General features: G+C 56.7%; 3 protein-coding genes across 3 annotated transcripts; 2 read left to right on the forward strand and 1 right to left on the reverse strand.

Moving 5' to 3' along the window:
• Positions 1-615: 615 nt before the first annotated feature.
• On the reverse strand, positions 616-7,387 carry N657DRAFT_684328 (Not1-domain-containing protein; the record flags this gene model as incomplete). Its single annotated transcript, XM_062796668.1, has 4 exons — positions 616-657; positions 719-6,669; positions 6,738-7,062; positions 7,133-7,387. 4 exons carry the CDS (start codon positions 7,385-7,387, stop codon positions 616-618), a joined length of 6,573 nt encoding a protein of 2,190 aa, XP_062643303.1.
• Positions 7,388-8,616: 1,229 nt separating this feature from the next.
• On the forward strand, positions 8,617-12,879 carry N657DRAFT_253674 (uncharacterized protein). The gene is made up of 7 exons (XM_062786450.1): positions 8,617-9,259; positions 9,315-9,441; positions 9,492-10,588; positions 10,681-11,359; positions 11,429-11,670; positions 11,731-12,138; positions 12,203-12,879. Exons 1-7 carry the CDS (start codon positions 8,729-8,731, stop codon positions 12,782-12,784), a joined length of 3,666 nt encoding a protein of 1,221 aa, XP_062643304.1. The 5' UTR covers positions 8,617-8,728; the 3' UTR covers positions 12,785-12,879.
• A 362-nt stretch (positions 12,880-13,241) lies between these two features.
• N657DRAFT_626576 (uncharacterized protein) lies at positions 13,242-15,818 on the forward strand. Its single transcript, XM_062790796.1, has 2 exons — positions 13,242-15,298; positions 15,377-15,818. Exons 1-2 carry the CDS (start codon positions 13,464-13,466, stop codon positions 15,474-15,476), a joined length of 1,935 nt encoding a protein of 644 aa, XP_062643305.1. The 5' UTR covers positions 13,242-13,463; the 3' UTR covers positions 15,477-15,818.
• Positions 15,819-16,734: the final 916 nt, after the last annotated feature.

The raw sequence follows: 16,734 nt of genomic DNA on the forward strand, positions 1-16,734 counted from the left end.
ATGGAAAGAGAGGCAGACGTGGTGGGGAAGACGACAGAAAAGCAAGCCATGTCTTTCCCCGACCACCATAGCTATACTAGGAAGAAGGGAGAATAGCAAAAGCGATAGTTACATGATAAAAGTAAGCGTAGAGGATTGAGGCAAGGCAATTACCGCAATCCTCAAACTTGACCACGTGCAACCCTTGAGCCAATCTTCCACCACACAAACAAAAACCCTTGTCAAAGTCAAAGCATCAATAAATTGCATCGCCTGGCCCATGCCCCAAGTAATAACCATATTTCTCTACCAAGCCAAACGCCATCCCATGATGCTATCATCTGAGCTCAGGCCCCGGCTCACGCCAAGACAAAAAGGATAGGGCGCCTCATACAACAATACAATAGTCCTGCTGAAGCCGGACTTATACCCATAGCCGGCGCCCTAATTCCCTTCCCCACGGGGGCAATGACAAATCGTTACTGAGTAGTTCCTGCCCAACCAATTCTTCCCGTTGCTGGGACCAAAGTGCTCCTTCCGGCGACACGATCTCTCTAGTCCGAGGCATGTAACTCGCTGACCTCGCGTCGAGCATCGTCGTCCAGGCACTCAGCCATGCCCTTAGCAATCTCCCACCTATGCAGCAGGGCGTAGCAGCTCAGCAAACCGTTGGGCGACCTGTTTCGCTCACAGTCAGCGATTTGCCCAGTTACAAACAGAAACAAAGGGGAAAACATACCTCTGGCGTCGCCTTGATAAACGGCAGCTCAAAGAAGTGATACCTCTCATTCTTGATCAGCTCCAGCGTCATGATCATCAGCCCCCACGGCTGCGGCCAGTACCCCACCAGCCTCTCCAACAAGACGCGCACGACCTGCTGGCGAATGTCCATCTCCTCCGGGTCCGACATGTCCCCCTGGCCAAAGATGTCAAGGAGCGCGTGACTGAAGTAGTTGGTCGACGCGTTCGGGAACCGGAGCTGGTTGACCATGCTCCTAACAAGGTAGTACCTCGCCTCGGCCGACACCTCGGCGACGAGCATGTGCAGTGTCTTGATGTCCGAGGCGCCGAGGACAAAAATTGGGGTATCGCTCTTGGAGGCGGCGCGGGCGACGGCGAAACGGGGGAACTGCGCAATCACCGCATCGATGACCCGGCGGTTTACCGCCATGGGAACGTGACCAAAGGTATAATCGTCTCCTTCGACCCTGCTGATGGCATGGCTAATTTGCGCGATCGCGTCCTCCGACGGACCGTGCTGCAATGCGTGCTCCAGAATATCCAGCAGGCCGATCCTCCGCAGTACGCCGGCCGAATCGAACGTCGAGGGCGGCGCGTCTTTCATCTCGGGGATCCTATCCACCTTGAGCCCCGGCTGATACGGATCGGCCAGCTGGTTGAATGCAGGCGGAGTCGCCGCGAGGATGAAGCTGATGAGCTGCGTCACATGGGGCGGCAGGCTCAGACACAGCTCGACGTGATTCGCAGCCAGGTATTCGGGGAAATCGTGATGGAGGACAACCAACAGCCTCAAAACGCCGTGATACAGGCCTTTGGCAAGGGTCGAGACGTCGAAGGGCTTCAGGAGGTCTCCCACGTACGAGAAGAACTGGGTGAGCAATCTGGTGAAGGGTTCCCATCCTGCCTCCTCCGGCAGCCGGAGAATCATGGGCAAGAAGCTGCGGTGTGTCAAAAGGTCGATCCACCCAAAGATGAATCCTGGGTACAAGGTTAATCGCAGATCATAAAGACGGGCCGCGAACTTCAACACAATCCGCTGATGGTCGCTCTCGGTAAGATGCCCCGTCAGATCTGCCACCTCGTGCAGGATGAGCGAGAAGAACCGAAAGAAGACTCGCTGATTGAAGCTCTCCTCCCGCTTGACGTGATGATTGCTCAGAACCAACACGCCAAGAGACAGAATCGAGTCGAAGAAAGCCACACCATCTGATTGATTTTTATTCTCGTCGTCCAGATGCGCTTTGACGAAGATCATGACCATCTTAACCAGCGCCTCAATGGCCTGGTAGGCTTCTGTTAAGCCGCCGCCGGATTGGATGCACTGCTCAAACCGTTCGACAGACCTGTCCAAGGCTTGGCGAGTGAAAAGCAGGAAATCTTCCTTGTTGCTGACGACGCTGCGAGTGTGCATTTGCTGGACAAAGATCATGGATGACCTGTCGGTAGCAGAGCGATTGTTGCAGAGATTTATCCATTCTTCGAAGACATAGTCCATCTGTTCGGAGTGCATGGCAGCCAGTTCCTCGTTGCTCAGATTGGCGGGCCGCTCAGGTGCCGGAGCCAGCACCTTGGACTTGAAGCGCGCTCCGCCCGGCACATCTGGATCCTCCATGATCCACGACCAAGCCTCCTCTAAGCTGCGCACGAAATCGGCATAGAGAGCGAGTGGGCTATCATTGAGGAGCGTCAGGTCCATAAGCTGCTCGAGGAATGTTATTGACCCTTCTTTCCGCTGCTGAAGAAGCTTAGCCGTCGCCGCGTCGATGCTTCTCCAATCGAGGAGGTCCGTAGGCAGCAGCGCAGTAATTAATGGGAGGTTGAGGAACAATTGGCCAGGTTGCTGATGGAAGAGCTGGCGGATCTGCTCGCTTGTCATAGGCCCCGCAATCTTCCTGAGGGTCTCGAGAACGTGGACCAGGCATTCCAGCAGCAGCTCTCCCTCCGGTTGGCGGAAAAGCAATTGGGCGATCTGGTTCGCGGCGTAGGCTGCAAACTCCTCCGATGTTTGCTGAGTCTTGATAACCAGTTGGACCAGGGCGTCAACGAGATCCAGGACCGGGTGAGACCGGGGCAGGTCGCTGAAATGACCCTCGGACGTGTTGGACGCGGCCGATGTCAGCTGCTCCAGCAGCTTGTTGATCCTCTCGGCGACGCTTCGAGAGTCAATCTGATTGATGGCCACCTGCCGGCCATTCGCTAGACCAACGTGAGCTTGAGGGTAATGTTGAAGCTGCACCCCAAGGTGGGACATGGACGGCGTCTCGGTTGGGGTGGGCATGTTGCTGACACCGCTGAACTGATCACCGAGAGCCTCGTTGGCCAGGGATCTGGTAGCCGACGTCGTTGGCACGTGCGAAGGGGCTGCCGCCGCAGAGTTTGCCCTCGACTGGTGGGCAAAGTCATCGTAGATAGCCATCTGCTCAGCATTGAGACCACCGAGGTTAGGCTGGAGCTTGTACGGGTGAGGAATGGTCATCGCCCAGCGACTCAGTCCATGGTCGATATAGGGGTCCGAAGGCCGTTGGAGTCTATGGCGACGGCGCGCCTCCAACTCTGGCTCCATCATCTCTTCAATCTCGGGTACCGCGCGCTCCTCGGCACACTTCTCAATTACGCTAGAGGCCAGATCAAGGTTGGAGTTAACACACAGCATGATGATGCCCTCGGGCAACCCTTGAGGCAAGTCGGCCGAGAGGTTGCGCAGGTAATTGGCGAGGTTTGCGCGCAGCGGCTCTTTGGACGTGACGAGTGCCAGGCTGCCGGCCGTTCTCTTGACCATGTTGATAGCCGCTGTCCGCACCCGATTCTCGTCGGGTTCGGTGGCAAAGTCCTTGCGGACCATTTGGTGCGTCGATATGGCAGCGATGGTCACAGAACGATCCACCACGGGTTGGATAATGTCCTGCAACGCTCGAGTCAAGGCTTGGCGGACAATCTCGTGCAACTTGGCAGCGCTGACGACCTCTGTCTGAGGGATCGACAGGTTCGGACCAAGATCTGGAATGGCGAAGGCTGGGTGAGAGGAGAGCGTGCTGTTGACGCCGGTCATGCCATTGAGAGAGAGGCTTTCGAAATTATCCAGAAGCTCGGGCCCGAGCATGTCGCCCATCTCCTCAACCGGGGCTCGATTGAGGATTTCTCCAGAGGGCTCAATGGCTTTGTGGTCCAGGTTGAGGCCCTTGCACAGCACCTCAATCTCGAACTTGAGGTTTAGCTTCAACTCTGCATTGTGATAGAGCTCAATCAGGAGATGGATAATATCCATCAGCCAAGGATTGGGCGGTCTGAAGACATTCGAGTTGGCTCCTTGGATCAGAACCTTGCAGACAAAGGGGATGACAACAATGAGCCGCTTGGTATCGTGAGCCTCGATGAGAAGCTGCTTGAAAGCGATATTCTTGTGCTTGATCGGTTTGTCACGCGCGAGAGTCAGGAGACCGAGCCAGCCCCCGAGGTTCTTGAGGTGTGTGCGTTCGGTCGAGTTTTGCATCGTCAGCTCTGAGTTGAGCATGCGCGATACGCTGATGTACGTCTCTCGCTGGACCTCCGCCAACAGCAATTTATTCTCGAATTGCTTGACCAGCTCGAGGTACACGTGGTGGTAGTTCGGCTGCATTTTCGCACGCTCTTCAACCAGATGGCTGGCGAACCACTGCTGGTGCTTCGCCTCCAGCATGTCCCGGAGTTCTTTGAACATGGACTGCAGCGTCGTATCCGTGAGGTTGTTGAGCACGAATTGAATTTTGCCTTGAGCTTCTTCGCTCGGGTCCTCATACACGGCGCCCGGTGGAGGCGGATCCACGTTCACAGAGGCGAAGGGTGGCGGGTGCTGCTCCGAGACCAGGCCGTCTTCGACACTGCCGTTGGTCAGCTTGTCGTGGCCAAGCATGCCCGGAGTGGCGATGCCGGCGCCGTTACGCGAGCGGGCAAGCTCTTCGTCGTGTTCCCGAACCACCTCTTCAGCCTTCTTCCAGGCCTCGGTTCCTTGCAAGCCGGGAATTTGAAGGAGCTGAGCGCAGAAACCTGGCCACTCACGGAGGCGACCAAAGAGCTGCATAAGAGCCTGCAATCCAAATTTGTACATCGACTCGTCGGGGCGATGGTCTCGGACGGCTTCGAGGACCATGCCTAGCCCAACCTGGAGCGGGAGATCGGAGACCAGCTTGTGGGAAATTATTCCACCAAACAAGACTGCTGTCGTCGCCAGTGCTTCAAGAGGGTAATCGACGTAGTGTGCGTACTCGTCGAACAGGCCGTGTATCATGCACGCAAAAATGTCTTGATCCAAGGGGTCGCGAGAGCGCTTGTACCGCTCCAGAATGTCGACCACATGGCGGACTTGTATTTCGTCGCCATACATCTTCTTGTAATGCTCCTCCATCTTGGCATTAGCGGCCAATGGCAGCGCATTGCCGTCACGGCCGTTGGCGTCGATGATGTCGTCGAAGCCTTCCCCATAGTTGATGAGCCTTGGATACACGGTGATGCAGGTTCGCTGAACCAAGATCAAGTCTTGCATGGGCGACTTGGGGAGGAACTCTTCCAATATCTGGAGCAGCGCGTGAACGGTCCTGACCTGCAGGGTCGTGCTCGCCTTGACGGGTGGTTGGCCATCTGGAGGGCGCTGGTATTGGAGCTCGAAGTTTGCCTTTATTAACAAGAACTGCAGAAGCGCCCTGGCCATCTCGGGACTCCTGTCGGCGTTTCTCCGAGCCCACTGCTGTAGATCCAGGTATCCTTCGGCATGCGCCAGGGCGGTCAGGTCGAGCCCAAATCCGTTGGGGAGGTAGACAAGCTCGTCGAGCCAATTCTGGCGCACCGCGTGGTCAAAGATGAGCGGCAGACTAATGGGCTTCAGGGCGTGTGCATCTATGAGCCGCTGCTTCACCCACTCCTTGTCCCTCCTCCAAAGGCTGTCCATGACGAAGTCGGCCTCGGGCGATCTTGGGAGAAAGTTATCAAACAGAGACACGAGCGTATCTTCGGCCATGCTGGGCCAGGGCTTTGGCACTCCGAATGCCGAGACGACAAAGATGGCCAGGTTATGAATGACCACGTTTTGGAAGAGGCGCTTGGCTTCGATGCTTTGCGAGGCGTGCATTGAGTGGAGCGCAACGTTGAAGACGGCAGAAAGCGCGGCTTCTGAGACGAGGGGGTGCTTTACAGCATATGCTGCCGTTTCTCGAACTGGCGGAGGAGACTGCGCGTACTCCTGTACCGTGAAAGTGGGCTTGAGCCCCGGAATCGTCGTGGCATCCAGCTGTTCCGGCTTGAGGGATGCGAAGGCGCAGATGAAGGAGAGCTGGGTTTCCGGATTCTCCCACTCCCCGCCCCATAAGCGCTGGATGTCGAACCTGTCGCTGTCCTCCCGTGCTATCGGCAACAGCGCGTTGTACAGGCGCAGAAACTGGGCCGACGTGACCCGAGCCCCGCTGTGGTCAAAGTACGACACCACGTCCTGCCACCTGAAGCCGTCGGGCAGGATACGCCTGAGCGAAGCAACTAGAACCGAAGGGTTATAACACGGGGTTTGGCTGATGGTCGTGTACATCAAGGCTACCGACACTTGCTCTTCGCTGAGGTGGATGTTGGCGGGCCGATTTTGGAGGTAACCGGTGCAGATCTCCTCGTCCTGTGTCAACACAGATCCGGTCCGGTGGATGAACAGCGCAAGGGCATTGGGCGGTTTGTCGGCAAGCATTCGCACTAGATCCAGGGCGGCCAGGACCTGGGACGGGGCCGGCTTGGCATCCTGAGACTGAGCGTATCGGAGTTGCACCTTGTGCTCCAATTCTCGCTTCGCGGCGGCATTGAAGTTTGGCGGGTGGACTTGAATGAAGCGGTCGAGAAGCTCGGCGACGAAATCAGGCTCGAGATCAGCATGCTCTCCATTTGGCTGGCTCAAGATGTTGACAAATGTCGGGAAGTTCGTGGAGAGGATGGCATCAGCTGTAAGCGAGGGACGTGTCAGCAACAGCGCCGGGCGAGCACTGTATGGAAGGTGTATGCCAGCTCACCTCTGGTTTTCAAGTCGGTCCGAGAGCCAAGCTTAAAGGCGAGGGCCAAAAGGGTCTTTTCAAGAGCATCCAATTGAAAATGTTCCATGAAGGTGGACAGGTCGAAGTCGCGGAAGATATCTTCGGTGCCGGTTTCGATAGACTCGGCGATCTTCCTGGCCTGGGCAAAATCGTGGGACAGCTTCCGCATCTCGGCGACGAGGAGATGGTGGTTCCCTGGGTTTACTACAGGCCTGTTGGGGCCCGGAAATATCTGGGACGCATTTGCGACCACGAGGCGCGCAAAGTATCTCGTAAACACCTCCATGCCGTGTTCATCGAGCAGCTGGGACGACGCAAGGCCGAAGAGTCAGCTGGGGCTGCGACGTAACAGGTAGGACTGAGGAGCACATTACCTTGCGCAAGGACTCGATTTGTGATTCCCACTTGCGGGGATCGTCCTTGTCCTCCTTGATGGTGCTCAGAAGGAGGTAGACCTGGGCGACTGCAATCTTGGTCAGGGAATTTGACCCGGTTGGGCTGCTGGTACTGGGGCTAGCACCCGCACTCAGCGCGCCGGCGTGAGAGGGATGGGGAGAGTGGGCGATGCCAGTGATGATGGGCTGGGCTGGGCTCGGCGAGAAGGTTCCCGGTCGGGGTTGAGGCACCATGGATTACCAAGAATGCGGAGGGGGGAAGAAGGGCGACACTGCTTCCCCTTGCCGGACAGAGCAACTTCCTCTCTCGTTCCTTTGTTGCGGGGCTGGTTAAGGTAGGCGGGAATGTGCACACACAAGGCGCGGGACGGGAGACGGGGAAGGAAGAGACGACGGTGGCCGATCGATGCAGCGGTCGGTTCGGCAGGCAGCGCGCAGCGGGAAGTGCAGGACGTAGAGATGCAGGACGGACTGGCAGAGCTGCGGGCGATCCGTACACGACGCAGCAGTCGGGAGGTCGCGAGTCTTTGATGGATTGGCTGTTTGAGTGGCAGTCCGGAATGTGCGTTTTTCGGCGTCTGAGGTCGGCGGAAAGAAATGGGTCGCTGGAGCTGCAGAGCGCCAGGGCGCCGTGGGCTGGGAGGCTCGTGCTGTGGCGTGTGGTGGGGATGATGGCTTGGGCTTGACGTTATCGATAACCATGAATACAGAGGTTTCGCTGCGCTTTCAGAATGGTGCATCAATGTCGGGCACACGGGCAAGTGAACAGCTTCACCCTCTCAGGTTTGGTTCTTTGCTCGGGCAGACACTCGAATGCAGTTGCATGTTGAAAACATCCTCTGCTCCGTTTTCTAGACTTTGGACAGAACCAGGGTTCCTAAAGCTGCCCGGGACTATGGACCTCTAAAGGAATAATATCAATATTTCATTGCACGTCTACCCAGACTTCCTCATGACCTACGGATTGTTACACTCGAACGCTATCTCAACACGATTGCTCCTGCCCTTCGCCTTTAGATGATCAACTTGTTCCATTTATTTGTTCAGTTGTTGTCAAGTATCTTCTCATTCTGATGTCCAACGTGGCTCATGCTTTAACAAACAGTGTCTTCCACGACTCTACCCCAATCTTAGTTCAGATACCGTCACCTAACCATGCGTCAACCATCATGGCATCGTTTATCAACGGCTGTTCCGGCAGGCGGAAGAGAGCAGTCATTGACGGATCACTGTGCAGACAGCCAATTCGCTGCTTTTACTTTTCGCGCACCCAGCCCCCAGCTCCAAGCAGGGTCGGCACCACAACCAATCGAGAGCTCGCACCCAAGCCCAAGCCCCGAGGACCCATGATCAATCCGCCGAATCTGGGGGTCAAGCATGGCTTGGTCTTGCGGCACGGGGACGGCCGCGTGCAACCCGACACGCCCGGCTCTTGGAACTGGTCTCCGCGGGACGAAGCCTGATAGGAATATGGGCTGCAAGTTGACCGGTCCTGCTTCTCTCGTTACTCGTTACCTTCTTCGTTTGTTCTAGGCCAACTGGGACCACACAGGTTCTGCCTTGGCGGCCACTGCGATGGAGAGCGACGCGAATCAAAACAGTCCCAGTCCTGTCTCTGCGGACGACGCTGAGCCAATAGACGCCGTTGCCGCCGCTTCGCAGATCCATGTCAAAGACTTCTCTCAGGCGAAGACCTCCCCAGATGATGCTGAGCAAGGGGAAACGGAGGGTCCGGCTCATGAAAGCCAGGCTCTTCAGTCTTCTTCCTCGGCCTCTTTGACCGCCGCTGGCCCATGGCCGGGGTTTGTGCATGTCAACGGCGACGTGGGTGGCCCAGGTCATAACGAGACGTTTGTGGATGTCATCGCTGTGCCGTGCCCCGGTGCCGAACCCATACGAACCTGGACCTTTGGCCATGAGCTTTGCGGCGATGCCAATCCCGCAGATTGCCCCAAACATAGCCCATGGATTGTTAGAGACTTGCGGATGTCGGCCAACATGGCGCGAGTCTTTCTTTACAAGCATCGTGCCTTAGAGGAGGGCATGACGCTGCAGGACTTGTCCGAAGACCTGTTGCATCTGGTGGAGAAGATGCGCGCTGGGGCCGTAGGTGTACCTTCTCGTTACTGCCACACATGCTATGCTGACAGCTTAGCAGCAGACTCGTCCCCTATTCTTCATTGCCCATAGCATCGGGGGGTTGGTGGTCAAAAGCGCGCTGGTAACGGCTAGTCGTTCAGCCAGGTACCAGGGAATTGTAGACAACTGCCATGGAGTGACGTTTCTTGGTGAGACACTTCCCTGCGCCTCTCGAAGACCGAATTACTGACAGGCCAAGGCACTCCTCATCGGGGATCCAGCTACATGTCCATGCCGAACCTGAGAGACAGCATTCAAGCGCTCCTCCACCTGCAGGTGGCACTCCCTCGGTCCTTAGCCAAGCAGATCCGTGTCAACAACACCGAATTGCTTAACCTGCAGGAGCAGTTTATAGACATGGCTAGCGAGCTTCGCCTTTGGTCTTTCTATGAGACCCAAGAGTCGATGCTGTCGGGCTCCGTCGCTGACTTTCCCACCGAGATTCAGTTCGGTGTCCCACTGGTGTCAGTCAAGTCGGCACTCCTGGACGTTTGGGATGAAGATGTCTACGCAGTCGACAGCGACCACGCTCATCTCGCCTCCTTTATGCCAAACAGCGCAGGCATTCTTGACTCATACCTCTCAGATTTGGCCACCGCCATATCCAAGGCGGCGCTTACACTCTCTTACCCTCACACTCCGCTGAACCTGGGATCCCACGTGAAGGTTGAGGTCACTGGCTTTTACGAGGACCCGGAGGCCTTGGTGGGATCACCTCGACAGCAACCCGGGGCAGAGGCTGGCTCCATCATTCGACTCTATTCTACAAAATATGCTTACAGGGATTTCCTCAAAAAGGGACCCGAGCGTTGCCTAGCGGAACGGCTCCATAGAGGCCCCAAGCCACGGTCCAACCAGCGCGCCGTTGGTGACGTTCCTGAAGAAGACCCTTCCGCCGGAGAAACACGAGGGCAAGACGCTGGTCTCGACCTTCCCAGTTCCACGAACGTTGCGTCGCAAACAAGTACATCGGCTGTCTCGCCGGAGATCGTCATCACCAGCCCACTGGAGCGGCCACCACTGCTGAGGGTGCCAGCTCAATCGGAGCCAAGCTTTCGCCCCCCAAGCCCCGAAAGCAATGCCAGTGTCAGCACAACTGCATCAGAGTCCGCCGTGCCGTTGAGCAGCGACTTCGCCGCGGACGAAGCTCACACGATCGCCTTGTTGACTCATCACCATAAGATGATGATGAAGGAACACGACCTCGCGGGCACCGCAGGCTTCTCGAGACCCAAACCCTCACAGAGAAAGTTCGTGTGGGTCCACGTGCCCTTCAATAATCCCGTCTGGGTCAAGGTGCGGGATGTTTCCCCCTCTCCCTTTTCCTCTATCTCTTTGCTCTTTCTTTCCTTTTCTTGTTTTCTTAAAGATGCTGACTTTTCTGCCAGGAGATCTTTGCAACTTTCGCCAGGACCCAGGGCCGGGATTTCTCGCGTCTATTTGACTATGATAACTGGGTGTCCAAACAGATCCAGAACCGCAATTCCGAATCCCAGCCGGCATACCTCAAGGCAATGTGCAAATACCTCTCGGCTGCCGATAACCTGGGTTCTCCGCGGACCATGTCGCCTTTGTTGGTCCCCACCACGTTGGGCATCATGCCCAACTGTCTCTTGCTTTACATCCCCTACCTTCACTTCGACACGTACCGCAGCATGATTCAACGCCGCAAACTGATCTCGAGCCGCCGTTATCATGGGCGAGCTAAACCTGTGCCGGAGTGGGTGGCCCTGCAAGAGTCCCTCGAGCTGAAGGTGATTTGGGAGTACATCGGCTTTGACCCGCCGCTGAATTGCCGAAGGACGCTCGACCAGTTTGGCCATCACTCTCTGAGGGATACCAATTCACGGGACGACGACCAGATGCTGTACAAACTGACCAAGAAGGATCCGGCCATGCCCTGGAGCAAGAGCTCGAGGAATAGCTTTGACAGGAGTCAGCGTTCCTTGTCGTCGGCGGCCATGGGCTCCGTCACTAGCATCGATAGCGGTCCCGACGTCATATCGGAGCTGAAGGACGGCTATGTCTTGATGGTTGATCAGTTATGGCTATGGTCGATAGACATGAGTAAGTGGCCTAAGTTTTTTCTTGTGACCATTCTCTCGACAGAGGCGCTGACTCTGGTAACTATCTTAGCCACTCTGGCGACGTTCTTCCCCAAGCGGGAGTCGTCACCTACGGAGGGAACACTCTTTCAGCAGGCGGACCTCCGAAACAGCGTCTACAACGAGCTCAACGGCGACTTGACGGGTAGGACGGAGAACACTTTGGACTTAGCCGCTTTGATCGTGTGGCATGCTGTTACTGTTCTTCTTGACCGATCCTCGCACCCGGACCTCGAAATATTCCGTATCTTTGATGAGGCCATTGGGATGCTGGTGGGTGTTGGTTCCCGTTCCGCGCGTTATGTTCGAGACAAGACCTAACCCGAGTGGCAGGCTGAAAGGATGACCTTGAACATGAAACATTTCCGTATCAATGCCCTCGACTTGGAAGCTGACGATGACGAGGACGATTCCGACGACGAGGACATTGAGGGAGAAAGCCCCGCCGCAATCAAGAAGCGTCACCGACGCGAGCTGGAGCGGTCGGAACGCGAGAATAGGGAAAACACGTCGGCGCTGCTCGAGTTGCGCGACCTGGAGGACGAGCTGAACACCTTGCTCAAACTCTTCGACATGCAATACTCAACCATAAGCGATTTGAAGAAGATCTATACGAGCAAGGATTTCAAAGATATCACCAAAAATGGTCAGGAGTATCTAGACGAGGCGCTCGAGTACCTAGACGAGTACAAACAAACCACCGCCGAGATGCTAAAGAGGGTAGACACGACCAGGAACGATGTAGGTTGCCTAGTCCTTTCTTCTATCCGCGTAGCACGTCGACTGACTTGAACCTTCTTTACAGTACGAGAAGATGCTGGAAATGGTGCAGCGGCAGGCCCAAGTCGACGAGGTCCGCTGGTCGCGGCTGCAGGCAGAGCTGGCGTCGAGCCAGAACCTCTCTGTCATCATCTTCACGACCTTCACCGTCATCTTTCTCCCATTGACCTTCTTCACGGGCCTGTTTGGCATGAATACGATTGAGTGGCAGGAGGAGAACGTGCCGAGCCTCAAAGAGATTGGCGCCATCTCGCTCCCTGCCTCAGTCCTTCTAATTGCGGCCTCACTGATGGCCGCCTTCAGCTGGCGCGTGCAAAAAGCCTTCAAAGGGACGTACCGAGGCATCAGGACGTCGTGGAGGGCGGTCAAGCGTCTATATGCCGACCGGATGGAGCCCGAGTCGCGGAAGGAGGCGAAGCGCAGGCGGAGAGAGGAAAAGAAGAGACGGGCGATGGAGGCCAAGATGGCGCATGATGACAAGGCGTATGATTTTTGGGCCATGGTCAAATGGCAGCAGCGAGAGCTGCCGTATGGGTACAAGATCCCGGTACAGAACGTCACCGTTCCTCCGTCGGCGGATATCATGTCGAGGCGGAAGCGGGCCTGAGGTAGGGCGGGCCATGACAGCAAGTATGTCAACGGCGATATAGGAATTCCTCCATGGATACAGCCCAGTTTCGCTCCCTTACCCTCTTGAGCTTTTGTAGCAGTACGCCTTGAACTGTACTGAAGATCCGAACAGAACCTCTCGCCCCAAGTTGGGCTTTGGGTAACTTTTCAAAACGCTTCCTCGTTGATGTCCCCTTCAATCATAGCCAGCCTGGCATTTCACATTAAGACTGCTCTGGGCAGTGCCATCTCCGCATGGCTGGCTGAAATTGGACCCAGCTTTCATCTGGAGGCGTAAAACTGCGGAGGCCGACAAGAAGAACGGTTATCAGGTCGGCTTGCCTCGGCTAAATCTCAAGCCCCTACGCTCCGCTTCGGAGGGCGCACAGACGCCTTTCAACTGCGAGAGAGTCAATTGGCGGGGGGGACCTTCGGCAAAACGTCACTGCATTCTACAACTCAAAGAAACCTGTGACACATGCAAAGATCGAGGTAGGGAGTCATCACCGTCCAATTCATTTCCTGCGAAGAGGGCATTGTGCTTTGTATGTCCCATGGACTGCGAGGGAAACAGCCAGAGGGTCTGCGTATAGGTTCTGCTACTCTCTGCCTTCTCTCGCCAGGGTGCATCAATTCTTTTCTTTCCGGTCACTCTCCGCCTTCGGCGTGCAGCAAAGATGCCGCCGGCCTCTGCACGCCTCACAACCGGCCTCTGCCGGAGGGCAGCGGCAGCCCCCGCGCCAACTCCAACAATAGTACGATTCCAACACGCACGCGGCATAAGATGTCTGTCTTCGGCGCCCGTCGGCCGGTTACGGCGTCCTGAATCAGTCCGACCGACGTGCGCCAATTCCTGCCCTCCTGTGCGAACACCCCAGAGGTGCCTGTCCACCACGCCCGCCCAGCGCTATGCCGACGCCGATGACTCCTTCGACCCGGCGACCATCGAGCGCGAGAGCGACCAAGTCGACGTGTGCATCATCGGCGGCGGGCCCGCGGGCCTGTCAGCCGCCATCCGGTTCAAACAGCTGGCCAACGAGGCGGGCAATGACGACTTCAGGGTGCTGCTGCTTGAGAAGGCCGGTGAGCTTGGCGCGCATATCCTCTCGGGCGCGGTGATCGAGCCCACGGCCATCGACGAGCTCATCCCCGACTGGCTCGCCGAGGACAACGACAGTCGCTTCACCGGCGCGACGCCCGCGGGCAGCGACAAGATGCGCTTCCTGACCAAGACTATGTCGATTCCCGTGCCGGCACCCCCGCAGATGAACAACCACGGAAACTACATCATCAGTCTAAACGAGTTTACAAAATGGCTCGGCGAGCGCGCCGAGGAGGTCGGCGTTGAGGTGTACCCCGGGTTCGCCGCCAGCGAGGTGCTCTTCGCGCCCGACGGCAGCGTCAAGGGTGTGGCGACCAACGACTTGGGCATTGGACGGAACGGAAAGCCCAAGAATACATTTGAGCGGGGCATGGAGTTCCACGCGCGCGTTACGCTCTTTGGCGAGGGCTGCCACGGCAGCTTGAGCAAGCAGGTCATCAAGAAGTTTGACCTGCGCCGAGACAGCCAGCCGCAGACGTACGCGCTAGGCATCAAGGAGGTGTGGGAGGTGCAGCCTGAGAAGTTCAAGAAGGGCGAGATTACGCACTCGATGGGCTGGCCGCTGCCCTACGACACGTATGGCGGCGCCTGGATGTATCATTTTGGTGACAACCTAGTGAGCATCGGCCAGGTCGTCGCGTTGGACTACTCTAACCCGTGGTTATCCCCCTACGGCGAGTTCCAAAAGCTCAAGCAACACCCGCTATACCGCGAAGTGCTCGAAGGCGGCAAATGTATTTCGTACGGCGCGCGCGCCCTCGTCGAGGGCGGGTTTCAGTCCATTCCCAAGGTCGCCTTCCCCGGCGGTGCGTTGATCGGCGACTCGGCCGGTCTGGTCAACGTGCCCAAGATCAAGGGTACGCACAACGCCATGAAATCGGGCATGCTGGCGGCTGAGGCGGCCTGGAACGCGCTCAAGGAGAGCAGCAACGAGGGCTCCGTCTTCCTATATGAGTACGAGGACTCGCTGCGCAAGTCGTTCATCTGGAAGGAGCTCAAGGAAGTGCGCAACATGCGGCCCTCGTTCCACACTCCCCTAGGCCTCTACGGCGGCATGCTATATTCCGGGCTCGAGGCCTTCGTGCTCAAGGGACGGGCGCCCTGGACGCTGCGGCACGGGCCGCCCGACCACGTGGCCACCAAGCCCGCCGACCAGTGCACCAAGCTCGAGTACCCCAAGCCCGACGGCAAGCTCACGTTCGACATCCTCACGAGCGTCTCGCGCACGGGGACCAACCACGAAGAGGACCAGCCGGTGCATTTGCAGGTCAAGGACTGGGACAAGCACACGGCCGAAACGTACCCGGCCTTCCAAGGGCTCGAGAACCGTTTCTGCCCGGCGGGCGTGTACGAGTACGTTGAAGATGCGTCAAAGCCGGAGGGCGTGCGGTTCCAAATCAATGCGCAAAAGTAAGTTTACCCAGTTATGTCTTCTTTTCTCTTAGCCGGGACGGGAGGCCGGATGTGCTGACCCGTTGTCGTTCCTAGTTGCATCCACTGCAAGACGTGCGACATCAAGGCGCCCCATCAGGACATCAACTGGCAGGTGCCCCAGGGCGGCGAGGGTCCCAAGTATTACATGACATGATCCTGGATAGAGGCGGATGGTGCTGCAGCATCAATGCAGAGGGTGGCATGATTCTGCTTTGAGGGATACGGTGACTGGACACAAGCTCTAGGGGTTTATGGATGTGCCGTTTTCCCTTAACCTCGTTTTTTGACGATAGCGGGAAGTGTTCGATCTTTCGAAACCCTTTCTCGTCGAAGGAAAACGTGTCAGAAGTTTATGGGGGCGAGAACACAACGTCAAGTGTTAGCGGTGTTTGTCTAAAAACATGAGAAGGGGCATGGCAAAGAAATGTATTGAGCTCCCAAATTAGTATGCTGTATATAGCGACAAATCAATGTCTATAGGCATGAAACTGCTGAGCCAAGAGAGCACTGCATACCTTAGCCTACTATGGTCGTATGGTGAATCGCTACAGTCGAACGGCAGCTTGTGGCTCTCGAGGCAGACATTATTGGAACGCTCTTGGCAGGGACACGAAATGTACCCGCCGCAACCGCGTCATTCCACGCGCTTGTGGATTCAAGTTTGACAAGAAATGGCGGAGAGACCAATCAGCTTACACTATGCTCGAAAAACACGGCAGTTGGCGTCTTGAAAACGGACAGCAATGGTTGGTGACCGATACTCCCCGTAAGGTTGCAGGCTTGCAGCCGATGGGACCAGAAGACGAGACAAACAGCCAATGTTCCCAACCCTCAAGATCCAGGAGATCTTTGCGCAAGGCTACACTGGTATAGAGAGCTCCTGCTATATCAGGCAGACGTAACGTTAGTTGTTAATCTTAAAGCGCCGGGATTCCTACGCTCAATGTGCGTCGCGGCAATCGGCGATTTATGCGACCCGCCGGCTTTTGTTTGGCCTGTTGCAGGCTGTTGGTTCCCGTGTTTCCATGTGAGCGGTTGGGAGTTGGGACAGACGCAACCGGACTCAATAACCGGTCGAGCAAAAGACAGCCGAAAATGGCGTGATACCCGTTTTCCTGTACGGTATTTCCTTGCAACGGCGGGCAGCGACACATGTCCAAGCAGACTCAGAGAACTCAACCATCACTGCCAGCGACTAGTGGCGGTGGTGGTTTGTTTTTCTCTCCCTTCGCACTTGAAAAGAAGGGCAAAGAATGACTCACAGGCGAGGCTGGAGCGGAGGGCGGGAAGAAGTGCGTTGCCGCGGTTGGAAAAAGCTGAAGCCACACGGGCCATAGCGCTGCACAGGGCATCTTCGCATTCTCCGCCCCGGCCGCCCCCCCCCCCCCCCCCCATGTACCAGTACTTCCCGG

This window comes from Parathielavia appendiculata (genome assembly GCF_033297405.1).
Source record: "Parathielavia appendiculata strain CBS 731.68 unplaced genomic scaffold N657scaffold_25, whole genome shotgun sequence".
NCBI lineage: Eukaryota > Fungi > Ascomycota > Sordariomycetes > Sordariales > Chaetomiaceae > Parathielavia > Parathielavia appendiculata.